Below are 25,854 nucleotides of genomic sequence, written 5' to 3'. Positions count from 1 at the left end.
ATCCTGATCTAATTGGTTTGAGGGGCCAGGTCTCTAGATTATTCTAATATAGAGCATGGATTGAGAACCACCAGTATGAGCAGGAAGAATTTAAGGGAGTGAAAGTCATTAGAGCAGATTACCTTTATGGAGGAGTTAAGCTTTGGAGAGGAGTCTTAATTAGAGAAGGCGTTCTAGGCTAAGGAGCAGAGTGGTGACTCACCTCCTCCAGGTGATCAGCACCCTTAGTGTTGAAGATTCAGCCCAAGGTCACCCCTCCACCCTGCAGCACCTGTGCATTCTGAGCCACACACTCACTGTGCTGTAGTGTAAAAGTTTATCTCCCTCTCCTTCAAGGTCAGGGCATTGATTCATTCACCTTTGTACATCCAGAACTTGTACTTAGTAGGTATTGATTGAATGAATGTGAGAAGAAGCACCAGGTGTCTGAGAGGTTAGGAGGAAGAGGCGAGGAGAAGTGATGAAGAAATACTTCTGACTAAAGCCTGTGATTCCTGTTAGAGAATGGAGGTGATCAGATAGGTCAGGAGGGCCAACTTATTGACAAATTTGAAGGTCAGGTTAAAGGGTAGAATTGATCTACCAGGAAGAGGGGGATGTTATATAGGCCTTTTGGAAGGTACCCTGCATTGTTTCCAATAGCTCTAGTGTCATTCACAATTTACTGTATCTCACGTTCCTTATCTTTAAAATGGAAATAATAATAGTTTTGGATTTTATGAGGCCTTAGTGAGTATTATACATTTAACATGCATAGAACAGTGTCTGGCACTTGAATTCTTTGAATGGTGTTCTGAACTTAATTGTTTCATGATTTCTTTAATTTTTTATAATCATTTTGGGACTATAGCTTCTTATTGATCCTGCTACAGGTCCTCTAAAGATAAATACTTGTTTACTGCTAATTACTGGATTCTGAATGGGAGTGAGGGTAAAGATAAGGGTTTTTTTTGAGGAGCTGAACTCTAGTGTAAAAGTCCACCATGATCATCTGGGATGTATACTAGTATATACTAGAATTAAAGCCAATTTTATGAGTGGGCTTGAGGTTTGGGGTAGAGTATGCAAGGAGGTAAGTTGTACTTGAATATAACCTCACAGACAGTTCAGAGACAGCAGTCAAAAAAATTACCCAGAATCTTTCTCACCCTAATACAACATTGTTGGGTTTTATTGTTATTGTTTTGATTATTTTTATGCAATTTTTCTTTTGCTCTTTTTTAGAGTTATAATTATACTAGAGGGCCGGTGCACGAATTTGTGCACCAGTGACGTCCCTTGGCCTGGCCTGTGGGATAGGGCTGAAACCAGCTCTCTGACATCCCCCAAGGGGTCCCGGATTGTGAGTGGGCGCAGGCCTGACCGAGGGACCCCACCAGTGCATGATCGGGGCTGGGGAGGGATGTGGGAGATTGGCCAGCCAGGGAGGGACCACAGGAGGGCTCCAGGGCATGTCCAGCCGGGCTTGCTCAGTCCCTATTGGCTGCACCCCAGCAGCAAGCTAACCTACTGGTTGGAGCATCTGCTCCCTGGTGGTCAGTGCATGTCATAGCAACTGGTTGACCCACTGTCTGCCCCCGGTGGTCAGTGCACATCATAGCGAGTGGTTGAGTGGCCTTAGCATATCATTTGCATATTACGCTTTGATTGGTTGAACGGACCACCAGACACTTAGCATATTAGGCTTTTATTATATAGGATGCCACTGCAACACAATGAGCATTTTGGTGTGATATCATCCCTGTTTTACTCCTCTATATAACTTTTTTACTAGTAGTTGTAGTCAGAAGTATAACATTTTATATTTTTCCTCCCTCTATTGTTATAGCAGAAGTATTTTTTCATGTTGCCCATGGCCATCAAATGCATTATCTAAAAATTGTGCAATAATATTCCCATTGAATGGGTTTTTCTCAATATTTACATGTCATTTTGGCCTCCAAGTTTGCAGTTATAAATAATTCTGAGAAGCACATTTTTACATGGGTTATCTCTCTTTTTTTCTATCTTTGAGATTATTTCTTAAGGATAGATTCTCTGGAGTAAATTTTGATGCCAAAGTGGTTTCAGAAGACCTTTGCCAGAGTAGACTGTCAGATTGAGCTCACCTTTGAGTCTTTTCTTTGCTGTGACTACCTTGTAAGACTAGCAAATAATGAGAGCCCCTTAACTCTTAGCAGAAGCACCATTTGGGAAACAAAATAGGGTAGCAGCAAGTGCTCTGGACTAGAAATTTGCAAACCTGCAAATTTTGACCCTACACTAGGAAATTATGTGAATTTGGGCACATATTTCACCTTTCTCATCTATAAAATGAAAATATAGATGAATGTTTAAGTTCCTTTGTACTTCCAGAGTTCCGATTCTAATACTTCTGTGTGAAGTTTGTGTATGCAAGAATGTGCTGGAGACTTAAGATAATCCTGGTATCATGTAGGCTGACAGCTCATTGGAAGAACATCAGTTTATGAACTGGCTGCCTTGTATGCTCATTGCCTTTTTCTTTTTCCATAGCATTGAGAAGTTCTGTGCAGAAGGCATCCCACTGTTGGGAATTCTGGTCCAGTCGAGGCATTTGAGAACAGTGGTCCATGTCCTGGACAAGATTCTGCCTTTGTTCTACCCTTGCCAGTATTACCTTCTGAAGAATGAGCAGTAAGTAGAGAACAGCTCAGCAGGTACAGATGACTACGTCTCTGGTTTCTGTGTGCTGCTACCATCTGTACAGTGGTGAGCAAAGCAGGCCGGGCATTGCTGTCAGACACAGGAAGTTATCACATCCTCAGGATGTAGTTACTGGTTTTAAGGACCATGAAGGAAAACAACAGGGTGCTATGAGAGAGGTTAATGGGTTAGATGTATTTTAGATAAGTGCCCTATATGTGACCTGTGTGAAGTTGACACCCAAGAAAATACTGTGGAATGATTTTGTTAACATTTCTGCTTTTGTTAGTGAAGTGGGGAGTGTAGAAGGGATATTGGGGCACTTTGGAGTGTTTTTCCTCAGATTCTCTTTAATTTGCACGTGTTTGTGTGTCTTGAGTCTGTTCATACCCTTCTCCTGGTAAATACAGTTCCTTTTAACCCACATGAAATTGGAAAACTTGATTCTTTTGAAATTCTTGAAGGTTTATCAGAATCCGTAAATAAAGCTGGTCTAAAAAATGGGACCACTGTAATATTTTTCTTCTTTTTCGTAAGTAATTACCCACTGGAAATTCTGTTGACTTTGGAAGATAAAGTGTGTCATTGTATGTGTTGGCAGGTTTTTGTCACACCTCCTGCTGTTCCTGCACTTGGACAGTGGCGTCCCTCAGGGTGTCACGCAGCAGGTCACCCACAAGGTGGCACAGCATCTGACTGGAGCCAGCCATGGGGACAACGTGAAGCTTCTCAACAGCATGATCCAGGTCAGGGCCCTTCCCAAGCACCCCTAGTGCCAGCGCATCTCCATGTTGGTCATTCCAGAGCTCTTGGCACAGTCCTTTTGGCCAAGAAAGTCAGTAGATTGGGGTTTTGGAGTGGAGGTAGATACTGTTTTGTTGGTGTTTTAAAAAATGGGAGGTTGGTTATTACCTTTCACCTCACCTGAGCCCTTTCTCCATAGGCCCACATATCTGTAAGCACTCAGCCCAATGAGGTGGGCCCCATTGCCGTATTGGAGTTTTGGGTTCAGGCTCTAATAAGCCAACATCTTTGGTTCCGAGAACAACCCGTCCTCTTCCTTATGGACCACTTGTGTAAAACAGCTTTTCAGCTCATGCAGGAGGACTGTGTGCAGAAATTACTCTACCAGCAACATAAGGTAAACCTATTAGAGAATTTATCTTTCAGGCCCTTGCTAGATAGTAGCCTTCTAAGAAGCTTCCCCTCAAAACACCATTCTCAGCACTACTCTGTGGCTAAAAAAACTTGTCTTACTGAAGTCTTATCTCAGTAACCGCAGTCCATTGGCTCAGATCCCCATAAAGCCAAAGAAATATCCCTGCACTCCCATTACATTTGGCTGTAATACACTGCCTGGGTCTGTGATTGCTGGTGGACTAATGCATTATTGAAATCCGTGTCTTACCAGCATCTTACATTATAGTAAGATAATTGCTGATATTCCTGAAAAGGTCATTGATAAGGTTTTTTTTTAAAGCTTCCTCTCTCTGCTCCAATCCTCTCCCCGGTGTAGAATGCTTTGGGTTACCACTGTGACCGGAGTCTGCTCTCTTCCTTGGTGAGCTGGATCGTGGCCGGCAACATCACTCCTTCCTTCGTGGAGGGCTTGGCCACGCCCACTCAGGTAGGAAACCCTTGGGAGCATTTGTTACCTCAGTGAACTTTAATATCGTTTTCATCCTTACTAGTACATTATTACTAGCCTCCCATAACTAGCATTGACATAGCACTCACTAGGCGAGTACGTCTTCATCCCATCCTCACAGTAGCCTCTGCTGAGTTTCACTGTCGCTGTTTCTGTTTCATAGAGGGGTTAACTGAGGGCATTAGTGGCTGGCTCAGGTTCAGACAGCTCGAGACCAGACCCGGTCTGCCTGACTGCACAGCCTGGCCAGCCGCATGGCAGAGTGGTTAAGACTGGACACTGGAGCCAGAGGATGCTGCCATTTGCTGGCGCTGTGCCCTGGGCAGCTTGCTTACCTCTCTGTCCTCAGTTTCCTCAACTGTCAAAAGGAAATAACGATTGCACCAGCATGCAAAGCATTAGAACAGTGCTTAGCATGTAGTGCTCACTGGATAGGTGTTGGCTGTTATTATTGCTGTCATCATTATCACCAGCACATTATTTTCATCATTATTACCACCTCTTAGACTTCGTGTTGAATTACGCCTGTTTCATCACTTAAGCCAGTAGTAACATCCCTCACCTCCTATCAGTCTTACCTCCTGCTTATACTTCTTGAGATCTAGCTGAAGCCAACTCCTTGCTGTTACCTGCTCACGTCTTTGCCTTTGCCTAGCTTCGTGGTCGGCAAACTGCGGCTTGTGAGCCACATGCGGCTCTTTGGCCCCTTGAGTGTGGCTCTTCCTAAGCCTTAGGAGTACCCTAATTCAGTTAATAACAGTGTACCTACCTATATAGTTTAGTTTTAAAAATTTGGCTCTCAAAAGAAATTTCAATCGTTGTACTGTTGGTATTTGGCTCTGTTGACTAATGAGTTTGCCGACCACTGGGCTAGCTGATTGTTTTACTAGGCAAGCCTTTCCTCCAGTCTCTATGTAGAGCCTTCTCTGAACATACCCTCCCTCCCTCTGGCTTCCCATAGCACATTATTCCTGACTCAGTAGTCACCACTACACACTTCCACTTTTGGTTACTTGCATATTAGTCTTGTCTCCTGTTAGAAGGAAAACCTCTTTAAAAAAAATATTTTCATTGATTTCAGAGAGAGAAAGTGAGAGGGAGAAATAGAAACATAAATGATGAGAAAGAATCATCAATCAGCTGCCTCCTGCACACCCCTTACCGGGGATGGAGTCTGCAACCTGGGCATGTGCGCTGACCGGGAATTGAACTGTGACCTCCTGGTTCATGGGTCTATGCTCAATCACTGAGCCACACCGGCTGGGCTAGATGGAAAACTTCTTAAGAGCAGAGCTTGTGTCTATCTCTCTTTCCTGTCTTCCATGCATATAGAAACTGCCTGCTAAATGTTTTTGAGCAAACAAACATCCTGTTTTAGTATAAAGGAATTTGACATTTTTAAGTGAACTGTTTTATCTGAATTTATATCTGTGATAAGAGTATAGATAGGTATGAAAACTGTTAATTTTAGAAACCCTAAATATTTGTTGATTGAGATCTATGATAGGAAAGATATTAGTTTGTGGATTATCAGAATGTATTTTGTTTGCCTAGTGAGCTGCTGATTGCTCTACTGTTACCTGTTGTCATCGTAGGTGTGGTTTGCATGGACCGTCCTGAACATGGAGTCCATCTTTGAAGAAGATTCTCAACTCAGAAGAGTTGTTGAAGGGGAATTGGTTATAAACCCTTCTTTCACTCCTGACCAAGCTTTGAAGGTGCAAATACCAGTTCTGCATTTGAGTGGGAGAAGGTGGTTTATGCTTTGATGTTGATGGATTCACCTGTAGCTTTTGAACACCTATGGTTTCGTTTGTTGTGAATGTTTGGAAAGCACATAACTAGACCAATGTAGAAAATGTTATACTTGAAGTGTATGCGTCTTTCCCAGGGTTCATTGCACATTGAGAGTCACACTGATTATTGAAGGCCGTGCTCATTGCATGTGAAGGAGATCACCAGTGTTTTAAAGCAATTTCCAGTGTGTCCCACGTGCATCAGAATCTCCTGGAGATTCTTGGACTCCCAACTTCTGAAATTCTGAGTTTGGAGTAGGATCAGGAATTTATTTTTAAAAACTCCCTAGCTGATCCTCAGGCTCACTAAAGTATGAGAAAGACTGGAACAAAGCTTTAGAACTAACTAAGTGCCTTCTCTTTTAGGGTCCCCCAGGCGTGTCAGACTTGTGGCCGGCAGGCCGCATGCCTCATTTAAATGCCGGCTGCAAGTTTGACATGCTTGGACTATTGACTTTGCTTTGGAGTTTCAGAGCCAATCAAACAATTTATCACTCTTGAAAGTCCTTTTAAAAATCTAATTTTCAAGAGATTGATAAAGTTTGACAGTAAACTTTACTTTTGGTTTTCATCTACTTTCTTTTTTTTTAATAAACGTTTGGTGTTTTATTTTTATTTATTTATTATTATTCACTAGAGGCCTGGTGCACGACATTCGTGCACTTGGCGGGGAGGGGTCCCTCAGTCCAGCTTGCGCCCTCTCGCAGTCTGGGACCCTCATTCCTTACCATCTGCCTGTAGCAGAGGTGGAAGAGGCTCCCACCACCGCTGCTGCACTCGCCAGCCGTGAGCCTTCTCTGGCTGAGTGGCGCTTCCCCTGTGGGAGCGCACTGACCACCAAGGGGAAGCTCCTGCATTGAGCATCTGCCCCCTGGTGGTCAGTGTGCATCATAGCGATGGGTTCCGCAGTTTGGTCAATTTGCATATTAGGGTTTTATTATATAGGATTTTAAAATATATTTTTATTTCAGATAGGAAGGGAGAGGGAGAGAGAGAGAGAGAAACATCAGTGATGAGAGAGAATCATTGATCAGCCTGCCTCCTACACAATCCGCTCCCCCCGCCCCCCCCTTCCCCGCTGGGGATAGAGACCGCATCCAGGCATGTGCCCTTGACTAGACTCGAACCCGGGACCCTTCAGTCCATAGGCCGGCGCTCTGTCCACTGAGCCAAACCTGCCAGGGCCATCTCCTACTTTCTTGCACTGTAGTGTTTTATATACAAAGACATAAAGGTGTGTCAAGGCATGGACATGAGGTTAGGGTGACAGTTGAGACCCTTTTCAATTCTAGGGTCTGTGAAATGTTTTGACAGAAGAAAAGTTACCCCTTATCTCCTGCTAACAAGGAGGTTAAAATGTTAGCTAGTGGGTTGGAGAAGTAAGTTCTGGATCATTTAGAAAGAGCAAACTTTGCACGTGTGTTCATTTCATGGCTGCTCATAGCTCCGCCTCTTCTGTAGAAAGCCCAGGCCCAGCTGAAGCTCCCCCTCGTCCCGTCGCTGCAGAGGCTGCTGGTCTATCGCTGGGCCCACCAGGCTCTTGTCACTCCATCTGATCACCCTCTTCTGCCGCTCATCTGGCAGAAGTTCTTCCTGCTGTACCTGCACCGCCCAGGACCGCAATACGGGTAGGTAGCCAGTACCGTCGTCTGTTTCTGTGAATCCTTCCTGCCTTAGCACTGCTCTGCTGCGCTGAGTTCTCACACTGAGGCAGGTGAGCTAGAGTCTCAGCTAGGAGTTTCCCTCCCTTCCTGCTTCACAACTGTTCAGGATATCTTGTGGCAGCTCTCTCTTTACCATCTCCCATACCCAACGTGGGGGAGACAACACCCTGGAACCTCTGGAAATGCAAAGGGAGAGAAATTGCCCCAAATAGGCTGCTTGTGACTGTCATGGGGCTCGTTGGAGGAGATCTGTGATGAATCGAGCAGGTGTGGACAAAGGCCAAGCTGTGTCTGGCAGCCTTTGGGCTGGGCCTGGGGGCGTCCAACATTTCCACTGGATATGAAGGGACTGACCAGCTGGAACTGCCCACTGTTACTGACCATTGATCTTTAGCTCCAATTCAATTCCTAGCTCATCTTTCACTACCTTAACTCGCTCCCTCGAAACATAAATGTTAATTCTTTGAAACGTCTGTTTTCTACCAGATTGCAAGTTCTTCAAGAGCAGAGACTATTTTTAAAATATATATATTTTTATTGATTTCAGAGAGGAAGGGAGAGGGAGAGAGAGATAGAAACATCAATGAAAGAGAACCATTGATTGGCTGCCTTCTGTATGTCCCCCCCCCCCCCACTGGGGGTCGAGCCCGTAACCAGGGCATGTGCCATTGACCAGAATCGAACCTGGGACCCTTCAGTTCGCAGGCTGATGCTCTGTCCACTGAGCCAAACTGGCTAGGGCGAGGAGAGACTATTTTTAATCTCTTCCGTACCAGTCTAAGTGGTGATAATATCTTGAATTTGCATAGCATTTCATTTTTAAAAAAACTTTTCATATATACCATTTTGTTGGAGCCTCATAATAACTGTTATGGTAGAACTAGTGTGTATTAATTTAACGCAGTATATATACAGCTATAGTAAATTGACTTGTTATTGTGATTTTGTGGTCACATAGGAGGTACATCGTGTATTGATCTTGTTGTGATCCATGCTTGTATTTCTTAAGGCTACCCATAGATGGTTGTATCGGAAGAAGATTTTTCCAAAGCCCTGCACATACTAATTTGTTGAAAGAAATGAAGAGGCGCCTGACCGAGGTAGCTGATTTCCACCACGCAGCGAGCAAGGCCCTCCGTGTTCCAGCAGAGGGCAGTGAAGGGCCACCCGAGAGCCCGGCTGGCACCCCTGCTTACCTGACTTCACCCGAGCTGCACACGGAGCTAGTGAGGTAACACGTGGTTGTTTAGCCATTTACGTGTTGTTGGCACGTAATGTTGGCAGTACTGTGCTGGGGCAGTTACTTGTTCCTTAACTACTGGATGTTACTCTCTTGTTAGATTCACTAGGGAAGGCAGCTTTGACTATAGGTTTATGTCTTGTAATGTTTCTCTTCTTATGTTTCTTGTGGGAAATGAATCAGCAGTTTGTGAGTACCTGGAGTCTTTCACCTGGAGTGAAAGATCTTAAACTAGAGGCTTATGTCATTTTTTTAATGTAAAAACAGAAATAAACCTAAACAGTTGGCTGTGGCAGGTGAACAACAGGTGAAGCCTGCTTGGTAGTTTTGTAAAAGAAATAAATGAAAAGAAAAAAAGAAAAAAAAAAAGAAATAAATGAGCATGGCAGAGCTCTTTAAGTGGGAGTTCATAGCCTCTTAGGGGATTTCAGGACCCACCTGGGGTGGGATTTAGTGGGATCTAGTAATCTCCCAAAACTGCTTCTAAAATCGGCACAATATTGGCATCCCCAAAAGGTTAAGAACTTTGAAATAAGTTTGGGTCCCTATCCCATTTTCATTTATTTTTTAAATTTATTTTAAAAATATGTTTTTATTGATTTCAGAGAGGAAAGGAGAAGGATAGAGAGATAGAAACATCAATGATGAGAGAGAATCATTGATTGGCTGCCTCCTGCACGTCCCCTACTGGGGATCGAGCCCACAACCTGGGCATGTGCCCTTGACCACAATCAAACCTGGGACCCTTCAATCTGCAGGCCGACACTCTATCCACTTAACCAAACTAGCTAGGGCCCTTCACCTTTCATTTATAAGTTTGCTATAAACCAGATTTTAGTCTTATAAGTAAGACATTAAAAATGGCTCTTTATGTTAGTCCTGGGAACAAAATGTCTTGGTGTGGACACCCTGTGCTTGGAGCCAGCAATGAGGCTTGGGCTGGACATCAGAGCCCTAGGGCTGTCTCTCAGCCTCCAAATGATTTCTCCCTGTTTTACTTGCTCGAGGGAAACTGATTGTTAACCAGGCTTAACCAGTGGGAAGACTTTATCTTTGAACATTTAGATCAGCGAAGAAAGTCTCTGCTGTTCCCTCTGCCTCTCTTAAATCCCCCTTCCTTTGTCGTGTTGGTAGTGTCCATCTAATCCAGTGGTTCTCAACCTGTGGGTCACGACCCCTTTGGGGGTCGAACGACCCTTTCACAGGGGTCGCCTAAGACCATCGGAAAACACATATATAATTACATATTGTTTTTGTGATTAATCACTATGCTTTAATTATGTTCAATTTGTAACAATGAAAATACATCCTGCATATCACATACTTACATTACGATTCATAACAGTAGCAAAATTACAGTTATGAAGTAGCAACGAAAATAATTTTATGGTTGGGGGTCACCACAACATGAGGACCCCCATTAAAGGGTTGCGGCATTAGGAAGGTTGAGAACCACTGATCTAATCGAATCGGGCTGGAAGAGAGATCCATACCAGCCTCTCCCCTGCAAGAGCTCAAACCCCAGTCTCGGCTCTCTTCCTACACAGACCACTCCAGAGATAAAGGAGGTAATTTTCCACTTCATTGAGCAAAGCCAAGTCATGCCACCTCCGCCCAGTTCCTCACCCAGTCACTCTTGTGCTGGAGACTACTCTGGTACCTTTTGCTGCAAACAGCTGCTTAAAGTACAAGTGATTTTAGCTAAATCGACTGTGTTCCTTATTAAAACAAAAAATAAAAACAAAGGAAACATCATTAAAATTTATAAAATGTTTTTACTGGAAAGTTCAGATTGTTTTTCTTTCTCTTTATAGCTTGGCTTTGTTTTATTTCTTCTTAATGGGTCTAGGACAGTGATGGCGAACCGATGACACTGTGTCAGAGGTGACACGCGAACTCATTTTTTGGGTTGATTTTTCTTTGTTAAATGGCATTTAAATATATAAAATAAATATCAAAAATATAAATCTTTGTTTTACTATGGTTGCAAATATCAAAAAATTTCTATATGTGACACGGCACCAGAGTTAAGTTAGGGTTTTTCAAAATGCTGACACGCCGAGCTCAAAACGTTCGCCATCACTGGTCTAGGATCACACATGCTGTGGATTCTATCTGTGACTCCTGTGGCAGGAGATGCCATTGAGCCTACCGCTGGCAGGTGCTGCCAATGCGTAAGTTGAAAATGGCATTTACTTTTCTCAGGAAGACAGGAGGTATATTTATTTGGATGTTGTTTAAACTTTTCAAAGCACTAAGGCTCATTGACTGGGTTGCTCAGGAAAGAGCAGCTCCAAATTCATTCCTAGGTTTGTGATAAAATCACCTTTCCAGGTTTTTTTCTGTTTACTGTATTTAATAATGGAATTCCCAGAGTTCTTTCTTCACACCTTGTCTTTTAGCAATAATTGCATTATATTTTATTTGTAACCTGTTTCTCCCCAGCTGGCTCATGAGCTTTATGGGAGAGTGATGGTTGTTGGGAACATTTTCTGTACCATGTGCCTTCTTTACTTTTATGTTGTGGTGCCATTGTTTCTAGAGATGTAAGAAACTTCATCTGTGTGCACATCTTTTTATATTTTATATAATTATGTTCTTTTCTTTTAGGCTCTTCAACGTATATATATTATGGCTAGAAGATGAGAATTTTCAAAAAGGAGATACCTATATCCCTACTCTACCAAAGCATTATGACACTCACAGGCTAGCCAAAGTGATGCAGAATCAGCAGGTGAGACTATGGCTGTGTCTCTTTTAGCATCTCTGGCTGTATTTTGAATTGGTCACATTCATAATCGAAGGGTAAAACCACTTACAGATATGGAAATCACATGCTCGAATGGTCATTGTTTTTGTGGATTTTGTCAGTATACTAGTGATTGTTGTATTAAAGGGATAGTCCCTCTTGAATTTCCGGCCCCACCATGACCTCACCTGAATGCCTAAAACTCAGTCTAGGACTTTCTACCATCTCATAAACATAGCCTTCCTCGAACTGCTTGTATACTTTCTTAATTTAAATTGTTGGAAGCCGAACACTTTTAGCTGTCATCTCCACTCCCATAAAAAGCACCGTGTGAGAATTTGTTCGGATTCATACATTATATATGAAGTTACGTGGCCTAGATGGGAGCTCACCTTTATGTGGCTTTGGAGATGACTCGCAGGTGTCACAGTTTTGGTTGCCCTTCTGGAAGTACTCAGTTCTAGTCTTTACATATTCTTTTTTTTTTTTTTTTTTTTTTTTTTTACCTTTATTATCTCTTGTTATGGCCTTCATTTTGAAGTCTGTTTTTTTTTTTTTTTTTTTAATTAAATCTTTATTGTTCAGATTATTACATTTGTTCCTCTTTTTTCCCCCCATAACTCCCCTCCTCCCAGTTCCCACCCCACCATCCGCAATCACTCCCCACCCACTGTCCTCATCCATAGGTGCACGATTTTTGTCCAGTCTCTTCCCGCATCTCCCACACCCCTTTCCCCCCCAAGAATAGTCAGTCCATTCCCTTTCTATGTCCCTCATTCTATTATAATCACCAGTTCATTCTGTTCATCGGATTATTTATTCACTTGATTCTTAGATTCACTTGTTGATAGATGCATATTTGTTGTTCATAATTTGTATCTTTACCTTTTTCTTCCTCTTCCTCTTCTTAAAGGATACCTTTCAGCATTTCATATAATCCTGATTTGGAGGTGATGAACTCCTTTAGCTTTTCCTTATCTGTGAAGCTCTTTATCTGACCTTCAATTCTGAATGATAGCTTTGCTGGATAAAGTAATCTTGGTTGTAGGTTCTGGGTATTCATCACTTTGAATATTTCTTGCCACTCCCTTCTGGCCTGCAAAGTTTCTGTTGAGAAATCAGCTGACAGTCGTATGGGTATTCCCTTGTAGGTAACTGAGTTTCTTTCTCTTGCTGTTTTTAAGATTCTCTCTTTATCTTTTGCTCTTGGCATTTTAATTATGATGTGTCTTGGTGTGGTCCTCTTTGGATTCCTTTTGTTTGGGGTTCTCCGCGCTTCTTGGACCTGTAAGTCCATTTCTTTCACCAGGTGAGGGAAGTTTTCTGTCATTATTTCTTCAAATAGGTTTTTAATATCTTGCTCTCTCTCATCTTCTGGCACCCCTATAATTCTGATGTTGGTACGCCTGAAGCTGTCCCAGAGGCTCCTTACACTATCCTCGCATTTTTGGATTCTTTTTTCATTTTGCTTTTCCGGTTGGGTGTTTTTTGCTTCCTCGCATTTCAAATCATTGACTTGATTCTTGCGCTCCTCTGTTCTGCTGTCGGGAGTCTGTATAATATTCTTTATTTCAGTCAGTGTATGCTTAATTTCTAGTTGATTCCCCAATATAACATCGAGGGTCTCATTAGTTTTCTTGTAGATCTCATTAAGTTTATCGGCGGCTTCTAAACAGTTCTTGAGAGACCTTAAAAGTGTGGTTCTGAACTCTAGATCTTCCATTGACAATTTTGTCCTGTTTCTTTGTCTCCGCATTTTGTTATGCTTCCTTGGTGCACCCCCTAGTGGTCTTTGTGCGCAGTCTTATAGTTAAATCTTGTAGCTAATTCCAGGGAGGGTTTGACCTCCAGGCCAAGTGGCTATGAGAATCAGCTGTGTCAGCAGTGAGAGAACTTCTGTCCTCTAGGGAGGTGCTAATCTAGCCTTTGCCTGAGGCTATCCGGCAAATGCCTGTGTGCAGGGCTTGGGCAGGGCGGGTCGCACAGGATCAACAGGGTGGGCCGGAGAGAGCAGTGATGGCGGCTCTCAGTCCTGTCCCCAGGGGCTCTGCCTCTCTGAGTCCCAGCACCCGCTGCAAACCTCGGAGAGAAAGCTGCACTCGCTCTGACCGAAGCCAGGCAGTCCCGCTTCTCCCGTTTGAGTCTGGGTCCCTAAAGACTCGCCCGGATCTGGAGCTCAGAGTCTGCGACTCCCTCCCGATTGAAAACGCCAACCGCGCCCTCCACCGCCAGCCCGCTCCGCGCACTCCGCACCTCAGAATTTGACTTCAGCATTGCGCCTCCTCTGAGTGTCCGTATGTGTTTCTCTTTCCTCCTAGTTGTAGGACTTCCATTCAGCCAGCGTTCCAGTGGTTTTGGGTGATGTCCGTTCTGTCTTTTAGTTTCACTTTTGAAGTAGTTGTTCAAAGCAGCAAACTCCGGCGTTAACCTATGCCGCCATCTTGGTTCTCTCTAGTCTTTACATATTCTAAGCTGTTCTCTCCCTAGAACCCAGAGATGTCTGTGGTCCTTTTTCAGGCCAAAACTTTTAAGTTTTCTCTTACCTTCTGTGTGTGTGTGTGTGTGTGTGTGTGTGTGTGTGTGTACACATTTCTCCTATTCTAGTTCCATTTTTCTAGGTGCTGAACTCTAGTGGGCATTGACCTTGACACTGGGATGGGATTTAGGAACCTCTAAGACTTGAGAGACTTTAATGTAGATTTTTAAACTTATCTGCTTCCATATTATATGTAGTATTTCATTTCTAGTAGGTGTCTTTGATTTCTTTCCTTCTTCCTTTTTCTCTCTCTTTCTTTCCTCCCTTCATTTTTCTTTTTACCTTCTCTTTCTTCCATGAGTATTTATTTAGTGGTTTTAAGGTATCAGATATCAAATGTCAAATATACAAAAAGAGATCTGGCACAGTCCCTGCCTTCAAGGAGCTTACTGTCAAATGAGGGACTAAACAGTGATTACGTCTGGTGAGAAAGATTGTGGGAGTAGAATGTACAGGGTGCTGTGGGGACACAGGAGCAGCACCCAGTTCAGACTGGGGCAGGAGTGGTGATCTTTGAGTTGAGACCTGAAATAGGGAAAATAAATGTGATCTTAGTGTCGTGAAATCCTGAGTGAGGTTCCATACCCATTTCTTCTTTACATGCCACACACCAAGGCCTTAAGGTGTAGGTACTTGGTGTTGTGAAAAATTAATCATAGCTCTTTTGGTTCTTTGATATTTATCTTGGCTCTCCAGCATCTACTGAGTTAATTGCTTTGTTTTTCTTAAGTCTGCTTGCCCTTTGCTTTTATAGCTTCTATTTTTAAAAAATATATTTTTATTGAGGGGGAGATAGAAATATCAATAATGAGAGAGAATCATTGATCGGCTGCCTCCTGCATGCTCCCTGCTGGGGATCGAGCCCGCTGACCAGGCATGTGCCCTTGACTGGAATCGAACCCGGGACCCTTCAGTCTGCAGGCCAATGCTCTAGCCACTGAGCCAAACCAGCTAGAACTATAGCTCCTATTTTTTATCTGTAATCCAAGTTCTAGGTTTTTCTGTCCTTTTGTGTTTTCTGAGGCATCTCTGCTTAATCCATCACTGATTCTCAGGAATCTTCTCTAATTGTTGGCCTCTGTCAGCAGTTACTTAGCACAGAGGCAGAGAAGGTAACAGTGGCCCCACTTAAAGGAGATGTTTATGTGTATGCACAGCAGGAAGGCCTGGCATGGCCCTTGTGCAGTTGGGTGCATTTAGGAACCATCCTGTGATCAGGATGACTTGGAAGTTCCTTCTCTGAGTCTGGAGTGCCTTGTGCCATGGTTAGTTTGGAAATAATGACTTAGGACTTAATGGCAGTGTGCTAATTTGAAGCCAGGGACATTTTCAGGCTCAGAAGGATCCTTTAGACCACTTAAAATAAGGGGAAAAAAGGAGCCATAGTCTATAACTGATCATCTACTATTACTATTTGAAGTAGTTTTTAGTGTTCAGTGATGGTTGACTCTTTTTTCTCATTAAAGTGAGTCCACCATTCTAATTTGTAGTGATCCCCAAAGTGAAGTACATAGAGAAATACAAGAATGTGCAAGACAAAAAAGAATATGCAAGACAGCTCACTGGAGTGTGGGAAAAGAATGCTGGAAGTTCTATTTTTTCTAATTTTTTATTTCATCTTTTACTATGAAAAGATTCAATTGTACAGGAAATAGAATCTATACTAATAATAGCCTAGGGCCTTCAGGACCTAAAAGACCAGAAGGATGACCAGTCACCAGGAAGTGCATGGAGCACCTCTCGGTCCCTCCCCCACAGCCCACAGGCTCCTATCACAGGAAGGCTGTCAGCAGGTGGGCAGGTGGGCAAGTGGGTGGGGTGGTGGGGTGGTGGGGGGTGGGCGGGGCCAGGCAGGCATGGCAGCTGTGGATCAGGCCCAGATAGAGGCTCGGAGAGAGAGGCAGGGCCTGATCAGCAGCTGCTGTGGCTGCTGGCAAGCCCGAGAGAGAGAGAGAGAGAGAGAGAGAGAGAGAGAGAGAGAGAGAGAGAGAGACAGACAGACAGACAGGGCCTGATCAGCAGCTGCTGCAGAGGATTTCCCAGAAGAGCCAATGGCTGCCTAGGAGGCAAAGCTTTTGATGCTGACTGGCATAGAAACTGACCAGTCAGAACCAAGTCTAGGTGAACTCTGAGGAGCCAGTGGCTGCCTAGGAGGCAGAGCTTTTGATGCTGACTGCCATAGGAGCCAACCAATCAGAACCTAATCTGGGTGAACTGCGAAGGCAGATCCTAAGGTAGGGGCTGAGGCGGGTTTTAAGGGCAATAGCTGTTTGGTATAAGATGTAAGAAAGCAGTTCAATTTTTTAATGATTGATTTGGCAGTATAGTGCATATGGCTGGCTATCAGTCCAGATATAGGGATTACGTATTTTTGTCTGCAAAGAGCATCTCCTCCTGCTGAAAAAGGCTCCCCCTCCATTTAAGCAATCCTATCCTATATAATCTATCTATACTAATAGAAGGGTAATATGCTAATTAGACCAGGTCGACTGGCCATCTTCCAGACCTCCGACTTCCTTCCGGACAAAACCATGGTGGTGGGGGCTGAGGCAGAGGCAGTTAGGGGTGATCAGGCTGGCAGGGGGGCAATTGGGGGTGACTAGGTTGGCAGGGGGGCAGTTAGGGGCGATCAGGCAGGCAGGGGAGAGCAGTTAGGGGCAATCAAGTTGGCAGGGGAGAGCAGTTGGGGGCAATCAGGCTGGCAGGAGAGCAGTTAGGGGTGATCAGGCAGGCAGGCAGAGGGGTTAGAGGCGATCAGGCAGGGAGGCAGGTGAGCGGTTAGGAGCCAGCGGCCCCACATTGCAAGGGGTATGTCCGATTGAAGAGGGTGCAGTCTGGGCTGAGGGAACCTGCGCCCCCCCCCCCCCCCCGCATGAATTTTGTGCACCGGGCCTCCAGTAGTGTATAATAGACATGCCCATTCTCCCCCTCCTCACTTTGTGTACCATGTGTGTAGTTTCATCTGTAGTTCACCCGTACCCTCCACCATGTTATCTTGTAGCTAATCCTAGAGAGCACTTGATAAATAAAGATATTAAAAGATGAGGATTAAAAGTGCACATGGCTTACCATGCTTGCATGCACTTTCTTTTTCCCTGAATCCTTTTTGATGATAGAAAAAAAAAGATGAAGATTAAAAGATAACATAGTCCAATATAGCATTTACATTGGAAAAACAATAATAGGTTATTAAAATCAAGCATCTAATCAGTGTTCAAATTTCTCATTGTCTCATAAATGTCGTAAAAGTTTTGTTGTGCTGTATTTGTACAGTTCCTTTGAATCAGGATCTGAATTTTGTGATTGGTTTATAGCTCTTAAGTCCTTTTAATCTGTAGGTCCTCCCCTTAGTCCTTTTCTCCCTTGCAATTCATTTGTTAAAGAAACTGGGTAGTTTGTCCATAGAGTTTCCCCACAGTCTACATTTGTTTACTGCATCTTTGTGGTGAAGTTTAATATGTTTTTCTGTTCCCTGTAAATTGTTCATGGGACATAGGGTTTGAGCTAATCCAGATTCAATTATTTTCAATATATTTAAATTTATCTCTGTACAATTTCTGTTATTTACCTATGTCTTATAATTTCTTAGCTCAGTAATATGTATGTATAATTTATAAATATACATTTAGTGGGACTATAAAATTAGTTTTTCTGATCAATGGTAAATATCAAAAAAGTTTTGAGATTCTTGCTAAGATTGTTAGAGTGTCAGTTTTAAATGCGATTCTTCCTAATGCTGGAGAACTTGGAATAGACCAAACTTATTGGTTCACTTTATAGTTAAATATATAGGTTTATATGTGAATATATCTGGGAAAGTTAAGGTTCTGTGTTTTCATTCTAGGATCTGTGGATGGAATATCTGAACATGGAGCGCATACATTACGAGTTTCAAGAAACCATTGGCCTGTGGACGCAGGCCAAACTTGAGTCCCATTCCACATCCTGCAGTTTGTCAGTTCAGCTAGACTTCACTGATCCTTTTTTGGGTGAGTCATACAAGCATCAGCCCCTTTGTATGAAGGATGGAATGATGAGGGAATCAGAGCCTTTGAGGGTTAAGGTGTACAATAGCGTATTCCTCCAGTAAGCATTGATTTTTTAAGGAGTTCATAGTTAACTTGTCTACCACTTAGGATTAGGTTAGGCTGTGAGTGAGAGAAAATTCAAAAATAGTAATGGCTTAAATAAGATAGAGATTTTTTTTTAAATAAGATAGAGATTTAATTTGTTTTTTCTCATGTAAAAGGAGTCTGGATGCAGGCCTCTCAGAGTGGTGTGTAGCTTCATGACCTATAAGCCTTCAAGGACCCCTGCTCCTCCTCTGTGGCTGCCCCACTGTCTTCACACCTGACATCCACTTATGGTCCCAGGTTAAGATTACGGTCACATTCACGTTTTACCCAACAGGAAGGGGAAACTCCTTCTTTAAGGACTCTTTTCAGAAGCTGCGTACAGACTATCCAGTTATAGCTCACTGGCTCACATTGAGACACATGGTTCTACCTACCTGAAAAGGAGACTGAAAAGTGACTTTAAAAAGACATTTTAATTGACATCAATGTATAAAGTGCAACTTTACATTTCATTATTTTGGATTTGCAATTTTACAGTTCAGAAGTAAAAGTGTATTAACTTTTCTTTGTATCTGGAACTCTTACCATACAATACACATGGATTATATTCCTAAAGTTTCTGACTTGGTTGTTTTCTCACAGTGCATTTTTCTAAAGAAACAGTTTTATAAATTGTCAGTTTTCTATGCCAAGCCACAAAAACTCATTTAACCTGGAAAGTTGATGACATATCTTACAACGAAAATAACATAAAACAATATTTAGGTTCACTTGCTGGTTTTAATACTGAATATATTTTTTAAATGTAGGGCATATAATACAATTATGAACATAACTTTTGAATAAAATATTGTAATATGTAGTGTAATAGAGCACTGAAGTGATTCAGAGAAAGGCAAAAATATCTTCTTGTTCCAGCCCTGCCACTAACCAACTAGTTAGCTGTGTGATCAGAGAAAAAAAGCTTTAGTCCACTCATCTGTAAAAGGAAGGTGCTAGACAGTTTCATCTAAGGCTTTAAAATTTTCCCTCCAAGATCTTTCTCCCCACTTTTTCCCCCTGAAATAATAATAGTTTTTCACCACAACTATAAAAATTATATGTGTTCATTGAAGAAAATTAAACAGTATAGAGAAGTATATAGCGGAAGGTCTAAAAGTTGCCCTCAACCCAGCCACATCGAGTCTCGTTTTCTATTCTTTAAAGTCTGTTAAGGAGAAAAAGAAACATGTTTGTAGGTCTGGAAGCTGGTGAATACTGCTCTGTTAATGTCCTCCCATCTGTAATGCTTTCACATGGCCTTCATACCGCCCCCAAAGGCGGATTGTTTTCTCTGGAGTAAAATGAGCAATTTGTTCAGCCTTCAGTTTGTTCCAGGCTCTGTCCCAATACTTTATATGCGTTAATTCCATCCTCCCAACAGCCCTATGAGGTTTATCCCCACTGAGCAGATAGTGAACCTGAGAGGTAAAAAAGGTGGTTAGTGTGAACATGGCTTGGACCAGTTTTAAATGTAGGGCATATAATAGAATTATAGATTTAGTCACTTTTGGTCCAGAGTGGTGATTATAGTTAAAAATGCTCTGAATTTATTTTTGCCTGTCTTTTATTTTGCACTTAAAATATCCTTGATTTTTCTTTTCTTGTTTTATGATAAGTGATACTGATTTTGAAAAAGAGCTTCCAGTTTTCTTTAGAGTCATGTCCTAAAATGTTGCTGGAAAGAAACCTGAGCATACTCAGCAGTCTTATCCAGTGATTAATATCCAACTTCGTTACATTCTGTGCGGGGAGTGGTAGTTCTAGTGGAAAAACCCCGGCTCTAAGGGACAATCCTGTACTTGACCTGTTTGGAATGTTAAATTCCATCTGTTTGGGGTACAAATAGTACAAGTCTTCTTATGCCAAGTAAAATCACGTCTATTAAACTTAGTTTTTCTTAACAAGAATAGAAAATTGAATGCTACATTTGGAATGAAATCAGAAATTCATAGTAGTCCCTTAAGTACTTGTTGACTTGACACTCCCGTGACCTCTCATCCCCTGTTATCTTGCTATGGAAAAGAAACAGGGATGCGGCAGCTTTTCTTCATGTTCTTCAGTTCCTGCCTGCACTCTGGTATGTGTGTAGTGTAGTAAGGAGAGAGGGAGGGAAGGGAGGATATATTGGATACCTACTGTGTTGTGTTCAGCTGTGTACTAGGTGTAGAAATGGCAACATTTAACTTGGACTCAGCAATATGAGAACATGTGCAATTTACTGCAAGGTTAACAGTACAGATTTACCTTTATTTTTCTTATATGCCACCTTATTTCTTATTTGGGCTCCATAGATTATTTGTTGAGTGAATGAATAGTAAATGAATGAATGAATGAATGACTATATGACTATGTAAACATAAGTTCTGTAGGAGTTTGTCCCCATGTTCTTATTCATTTTAACTCGACTACTTTCAGCCCTCTTGTCTAAACCTTGGCCTATTTAAGATTTTTCGCTTAGCTGTATTCCATGATGCTCATTTCTTTTTCTCCCATTCCTATGAAGTTTATCTGGGTGATTGCATTAAACTTTTAACTGGGCTACCTGCCCCATCCCCCCAATCCATTGTCTGATGGTAGCTACCATCTTTCTCAAGCTTACTTAGAGCTGTTCACTAGATCCTCTTTGTTGTTTTTTTGTTTTATTTGTTTTTTTAAATTTATTTTTATTGATTTCAGAGAAGAAGGGAGAGGAAGAGACAGAAACATCAATAATGAGAGAGAATTATTGATCGGCTAGTTGCCTCCGGTATGCCCTACAATGGGGATCAAGCACACAACCCGGGCATGTGCCCTTGACCAGAATCGAATCTGGGACCCTTCAATCTGCAGGCCAACACTTTATCCACTGAGCCATACTGGCTAGGGCCACTAGATCCCCTTTGTACTAGCATAAGTCCAAACATCTTAGTGCATCATGCAAGGCTATCTAGGGTAATAATTTAAGATTGTGAGCTTTAACTCTTTAACTATCATTAAGACTTTTTGAGGTAGGAGTTCTATTCAATCACACCGCGTGCTCCTGATCTCCCAGCTCCTGGGAGAGTATTAGCAGGCCTGTAGGTGCTCCCTCAGAGCTTATAAATGATAAAAGATTTAGGCCTCTGAAGTATCTATTCTGTATATCTCAGCATATTTTATGATGGTAGCAGGCCAGGGCTTTGCACCCTCTTAGTAAGTTACTACCTAGTTGTAGCCATTACTCAGTAAATATAACTTTATTTTCTTTCAGCTAAAGAGAGGGTCTTAAGTAACTTGCGGAAGCATGACGCTCCCCAGCCTCCCCTTGCTCTGCACCCAGTGAGGCCTCCTGTGCCGGTTATTTCCTCTGATGTGCTCCTGAGTCAGAAGGACACCACCCAGCTGGTGCGCACAGACCTGAATCTGTTGCGACATCAGGCCAGGTAAGCCCAGGAGACCCCCGGGTCACGCCTCCCTGCTTGCTGCCTTGACAGCTGGGTGACTTAGCACCTGGAAGGGTCCTCATCAGCGTTCTGGCCAGGCGGGTAACGGGTGGAGACGGACTCACACGGCTACTTTAGTTAACCAAGTTGTGACAAGTCTTTTAATTTCCCATGGAAATTATGTGGTGCTTTCATGGACTATAAATTTGTACATGTTTCCTGTGGTGGCATTTCTGAGTGTCAGCAGTGCCAGCTAAGTGTTTCTTACGCTTCTCCTGAGGAACCTTCTGATAATGGAAAGGTTGTGTTTAAAGGGGATGAATTGAGGTTTACTTTCTTTTGTCATCGCTTTGCTCTCTCACTCTCCATACTCTTAAAAATCGGCACAGGCATTGATCGACGTGCGGGAAAGGCATTTAGTGTTCTGTATTCACGAGAGAGACAGAATGATCAACTCTTTAAGGTTCTAGCTTGCCATCTTGTGAGAAGGAGCGTGTGTGTAGCAAGTCTATTTTATAAAGTAAAAGAGTCTATTTGGCAAATCCCACAGGAATCAACCTCTCCTTTTTTTAAAATTTATCTTTATTGTTGAAAGTATTACAGATGCCTCCTTTCCCCTCATTGACCCACTCCACACCACTCCTGCCCCTGGGAATCAGTCTCTTATTGGCCTTTGTTTCCTTTGCTGTTTTTGGTCCAGTTATGTATTTGCATGTGCACACAACTCATCTACGTAGGCACACACATACTGGCCTGCACGAGAAAGTAATCATAACTACACTTGGAACAGTATTGACACCATGTAAGAATTAACTTTCTCCATTTAAAGAAATATATGTTTTTTATTGATTTCAGAGAGGAAGGGAGAGGGAGAGAGAAACATCAATGATGATAGAGAATCATCGATTGGCTGCCTCCTGCATGCCCCTCACTAGGGATGAGCCTGCAACCTGGGCATGTGCCCTTGACTGGAATTGAACCTGGGACCCTTAAGTCTGCAGGCCGACGTTCTTATCCACTGAGCCAAACCAGCTAGGGCAACTTTCTCCATTTTTGAAAATTTAGTTTGAGTTACTAATACCTAAAAAATCAGTGATACGTACAAGTAAGGGCACCACCCCTTTAGGATAGTTAAATTAGGTTGAAATTCTCATTTGTTCTTATATATTTAAGGGTTCATTTAAAAAGCATTGCTAATATAACAGATTCTAAGTGGAGTTTTATTTCTGGCTAAAAAGTTGTCCCACTTTTTCTTGGTTTCTTAATTTTCTGGTTAGCATGACTGCCAGGGTGAGAATTTGGGTGAGCCTTGGCACACACACCTTTGGCCTTTTTGCTGTGGAATCCTTATATCTTGCTCTAATGCAGGCTTGGGTAACTGTAAGCCTTTATCACTTATTATGAAATCTTTCTAAGACTTTCTTTGACCTCCGGGATGATTTTTTTTTTTTCCCAGAACGGCTGCTCTTCGGGAATCTCAGCAAGTTGCCCTGGATAGTGAGCTGTTGGACACAATGCCCAAACAGTATGTTAATCGAGAAGAACAGACCACACTACATTTGGAGTGTAGAGGCATTAGTGGTAAGAAATGCCAAGGAGCAGCAGTTGTAACAGTTCAGGTAAGATGGTTTAAATTCCTTTGTAGTTCAGAGAATTTTAATTGAGCCCCTAATTGGCATATCATTGAGAAAGACTGAAAGAAGTATATAGCAGGTGAGCCATGTCTCAAAACATGTAACAGTTTTTAGGGGAGTGAAGACACACACAGCTAATTACCCGTTTCCGTAAGTGCTGACAAGTCATATAAAACAGATAGAAATTCAAAGAAAAGGAGAATCATCGAGGAGATTGTGAGAGTGGGGGCCTTAAACTGATCCTTACAAGATTTTGATAATGATAGTTTGGATTCAGTAAGAAGCATTGTGGGAATGGAGTCAGCATGACTTCATCTAGGGGTCAGGGGCTGGCTGTGTCAGTGTGTTTCAAGTTGTTGGAAGTGGTGGTAGGAATCCACAGTGGGGAGGTTGGAGTTCACGTTGGAAAGGATGCGCATTGGGAGCGCTGGCTGTGTGTTGTGGACAGTTGGGGGACACTGAAGACAAACATGGGAGGGACCTGTGGAAGGCAGATCAGCTGGGTAGCACCTGCCAACAGGCAAATGGGGAGTTGTGCAACAATGTGTATAAAAATTAAACTACCTCTAGAGTCACCTTCTTGAATTGGAAAAATAAAATTAAGTTGGATGTGACTTTGGAAGGACTTCCAAATGGAAGTTTAGCTTTAGCCAGCATATCATAGCATTTGCTTCATGCCAGCCACTGTCTGAACACTTTACAGAACTGATTGTTATCTTCACCACAACCCAATAAGAGGGTAATTTTATTATCTTCATTTCCAGATGAAAAAATAGAGGCATAGAGAGGTTAAGTTACATACCCAAGGTGACACACCAGTGAGTGGCTAAGCCAGGAAGTCCCAGGCAGTCTGGTTAGAGCACATGCCCCTTAATCACCTCACCTCACTCTGCACATGAATTCAAGATTCCCTGAGCTGGGGAAGAAATGCTTAGAGAGAGGCCTACTTACTGCCTGACTACATTTGCACAAAAATAGCTCTCCTATTTGGTTAGCTTTTAGAAATTGGGACATTTTATTTACTGACCCTTGGTTGTCTTTCAATAATTTCTCCTTTGTGTGTGTGCCAATCCCCATTTTTACCAGTCCAAATGTATTCTTTTTCTTTTCTTTTTTCAAATTTTCTTCTGGTATTCTAATGTATTCTTTTTAAAAAATATATTTTCATTGATTTTTAGAGAGAGAGGAAGGGAGAGGGAGATAGAGAAATATTAACGTGAAAGGGAGACATCAATCTGCTGCCTCCTGCATGCCCTAACTGGGGATCGAGCCCACAACCCAGGCATGTGCCCTGACTGAGAATTGAACTGGCAACCTTTTGGTGCATGGGACGATGCCCAATCAACGGAGCCACACTGGCCAGGGCTCTAATGTAGTCTTTATCTCCTTGGGTGACTGTTTTATCTAAAATGTCTTCTCAAAAACAACTTTTATATTTTGTACTTTTCATTACCTTCAAAGTTATTTCTGGCAAAGTAACATATTTGTATGCATCTAAAGTTAGGAAATTCAATCTGGAATGTGATCATAGATTAGAGAATTCATGGATCGGATCATTTTTTAAAATCAGCTTCATGGAAAATGATTTCATATTTAAAATATGAATTTTAAAATTAAAAACATAAATGTTTTAATATAATTTTAATGCTCATTTATGAAGATTTCAAATTATATCATGAAAATACTTTATTGCTTGATAAAACTTTTCTGGGAGGGAACGCCTTGGAAATTTCCAGCCATCTGCAAGTGTTTGAACTATGTATAGCTTGTTGGGGGTATACAAAAGCCAAATATATTTTATGGGAATTGAGACGTGCTTCTTCTGTGGTTGCCTCTCCTAATAGAAGCCTAATAATTCAGTGACATTCCCTGAGGACATGGGGTGATTTATAATAGGGTTCCTTGTGTTGTACTTTGTTATTGTGGGGCATGTTTGCGGGACTCAGAATTGATTTATTGTCATGTGAAAAATTTGTTCATTCCTAGAAATGAAAGATGGAAAAGACCCACCGAGGGCCTCAGGTTATTGTGAAAGCTTACTGGAGGACCAGCTGTGTCCTACTTTTAAATTTCTTTGTCTACTTCAAGTGACTCAGGAGGGGCTTCCATCAGGCTGCTTTGTTCTATTGTCTACGACTTCTTGTAATTATGAGCTGGTGGTCATTCAGTCTCTCTCACCCCCGTTCTAGGAAGAAAACTTTCAACAGTGGTGGGAACAGTAAACAAAATAAGTAGACTAGGAAATAATGAGCATTTTGGGAAAGTGGCAAAACTTTCCTACACGAGTTGGTTTTCTTTTATTCTTCAGTATTAGTAGTTTCTACGACATGGATGGAGGTTTTAAAGTTCAAGTTATGAAGCGGACTTGGTCTTGTCTCTACATTTCCCAGTGAAGTGAACCTCT

General features: G+C 42.3%; 1 protein-coding gene across 2 annotated transcripts in view; it reads left to right on the top strand.

Moving 5' to 3' along the window:
* The window catches only part of EPG5 (ectopic P-granules 5 autophagy tethering factor), a gene marked incomplete at its 5' end in the record, with an annotated part of 85,985 nt that overhangs the window by 31,904 nt on the left and 28,227 nt on the right, over window positions 1–25,854 (top strand). For both annotated transcript variants that reach the window (XM_081096515.1, XM_081096514.1), the window contains 11 exons: window positions 2,515–2,655; window positions 3,266–3,410; window positions 3,608–3,805; window positions 4,181–4,291; window positions 5,908–6,030; window positions 7,570–7,736; window positions 8,782–9,003; window positions 11,623–11,746; window positions 18,142–18,286; window positions 21,645–21,816; window positions 23,273–23,435. In XM_081096515.1, the coding sequence (XP_080952641.1) occupies window positions 2,515–2,655; window positions 3,266–3,410; window positions 3,608–3,805; window positions 4,181–4,291; window positions 5,908–6,030; window positions 7,570–7,736; window positions 8,782–9,003; window positions 11,623–11,746; window positions 18,142–18,286; window positions 21,645–21,816; window positions 23,273–23,435 (1,711 nt within the window). The remainder of the gene's footprint in view (window positions 1–2,514; window positions 2,656–3,265; window positions 3,411–3,607; window positions 3,806–4,180; window positions 4,292–5,907; window positions 6,031–7,569; window positions 7,737–8,781; window positions 9,004–11,622; window positions 11,747–18,141; window positions 18,287–21,644; window positions 21,817–23,272; window positions 23,436–25,854) is intronic.

Source organism: Myotis nattereri (genome assembly GCF_964212035.1).
Source record: "Myotis nattereri genome assembly, chromosome: 8".
NCBI lineage: Eukaryota > Metazoa > Chordata > Mammalia > Chiroptera > Vespertilionidae > Myotis > Myotis nattereri.
Note: the sequence above shows the minus strand (reverse complement) of the source record. Positions and strands in the feature narration are given on the sequence as shown.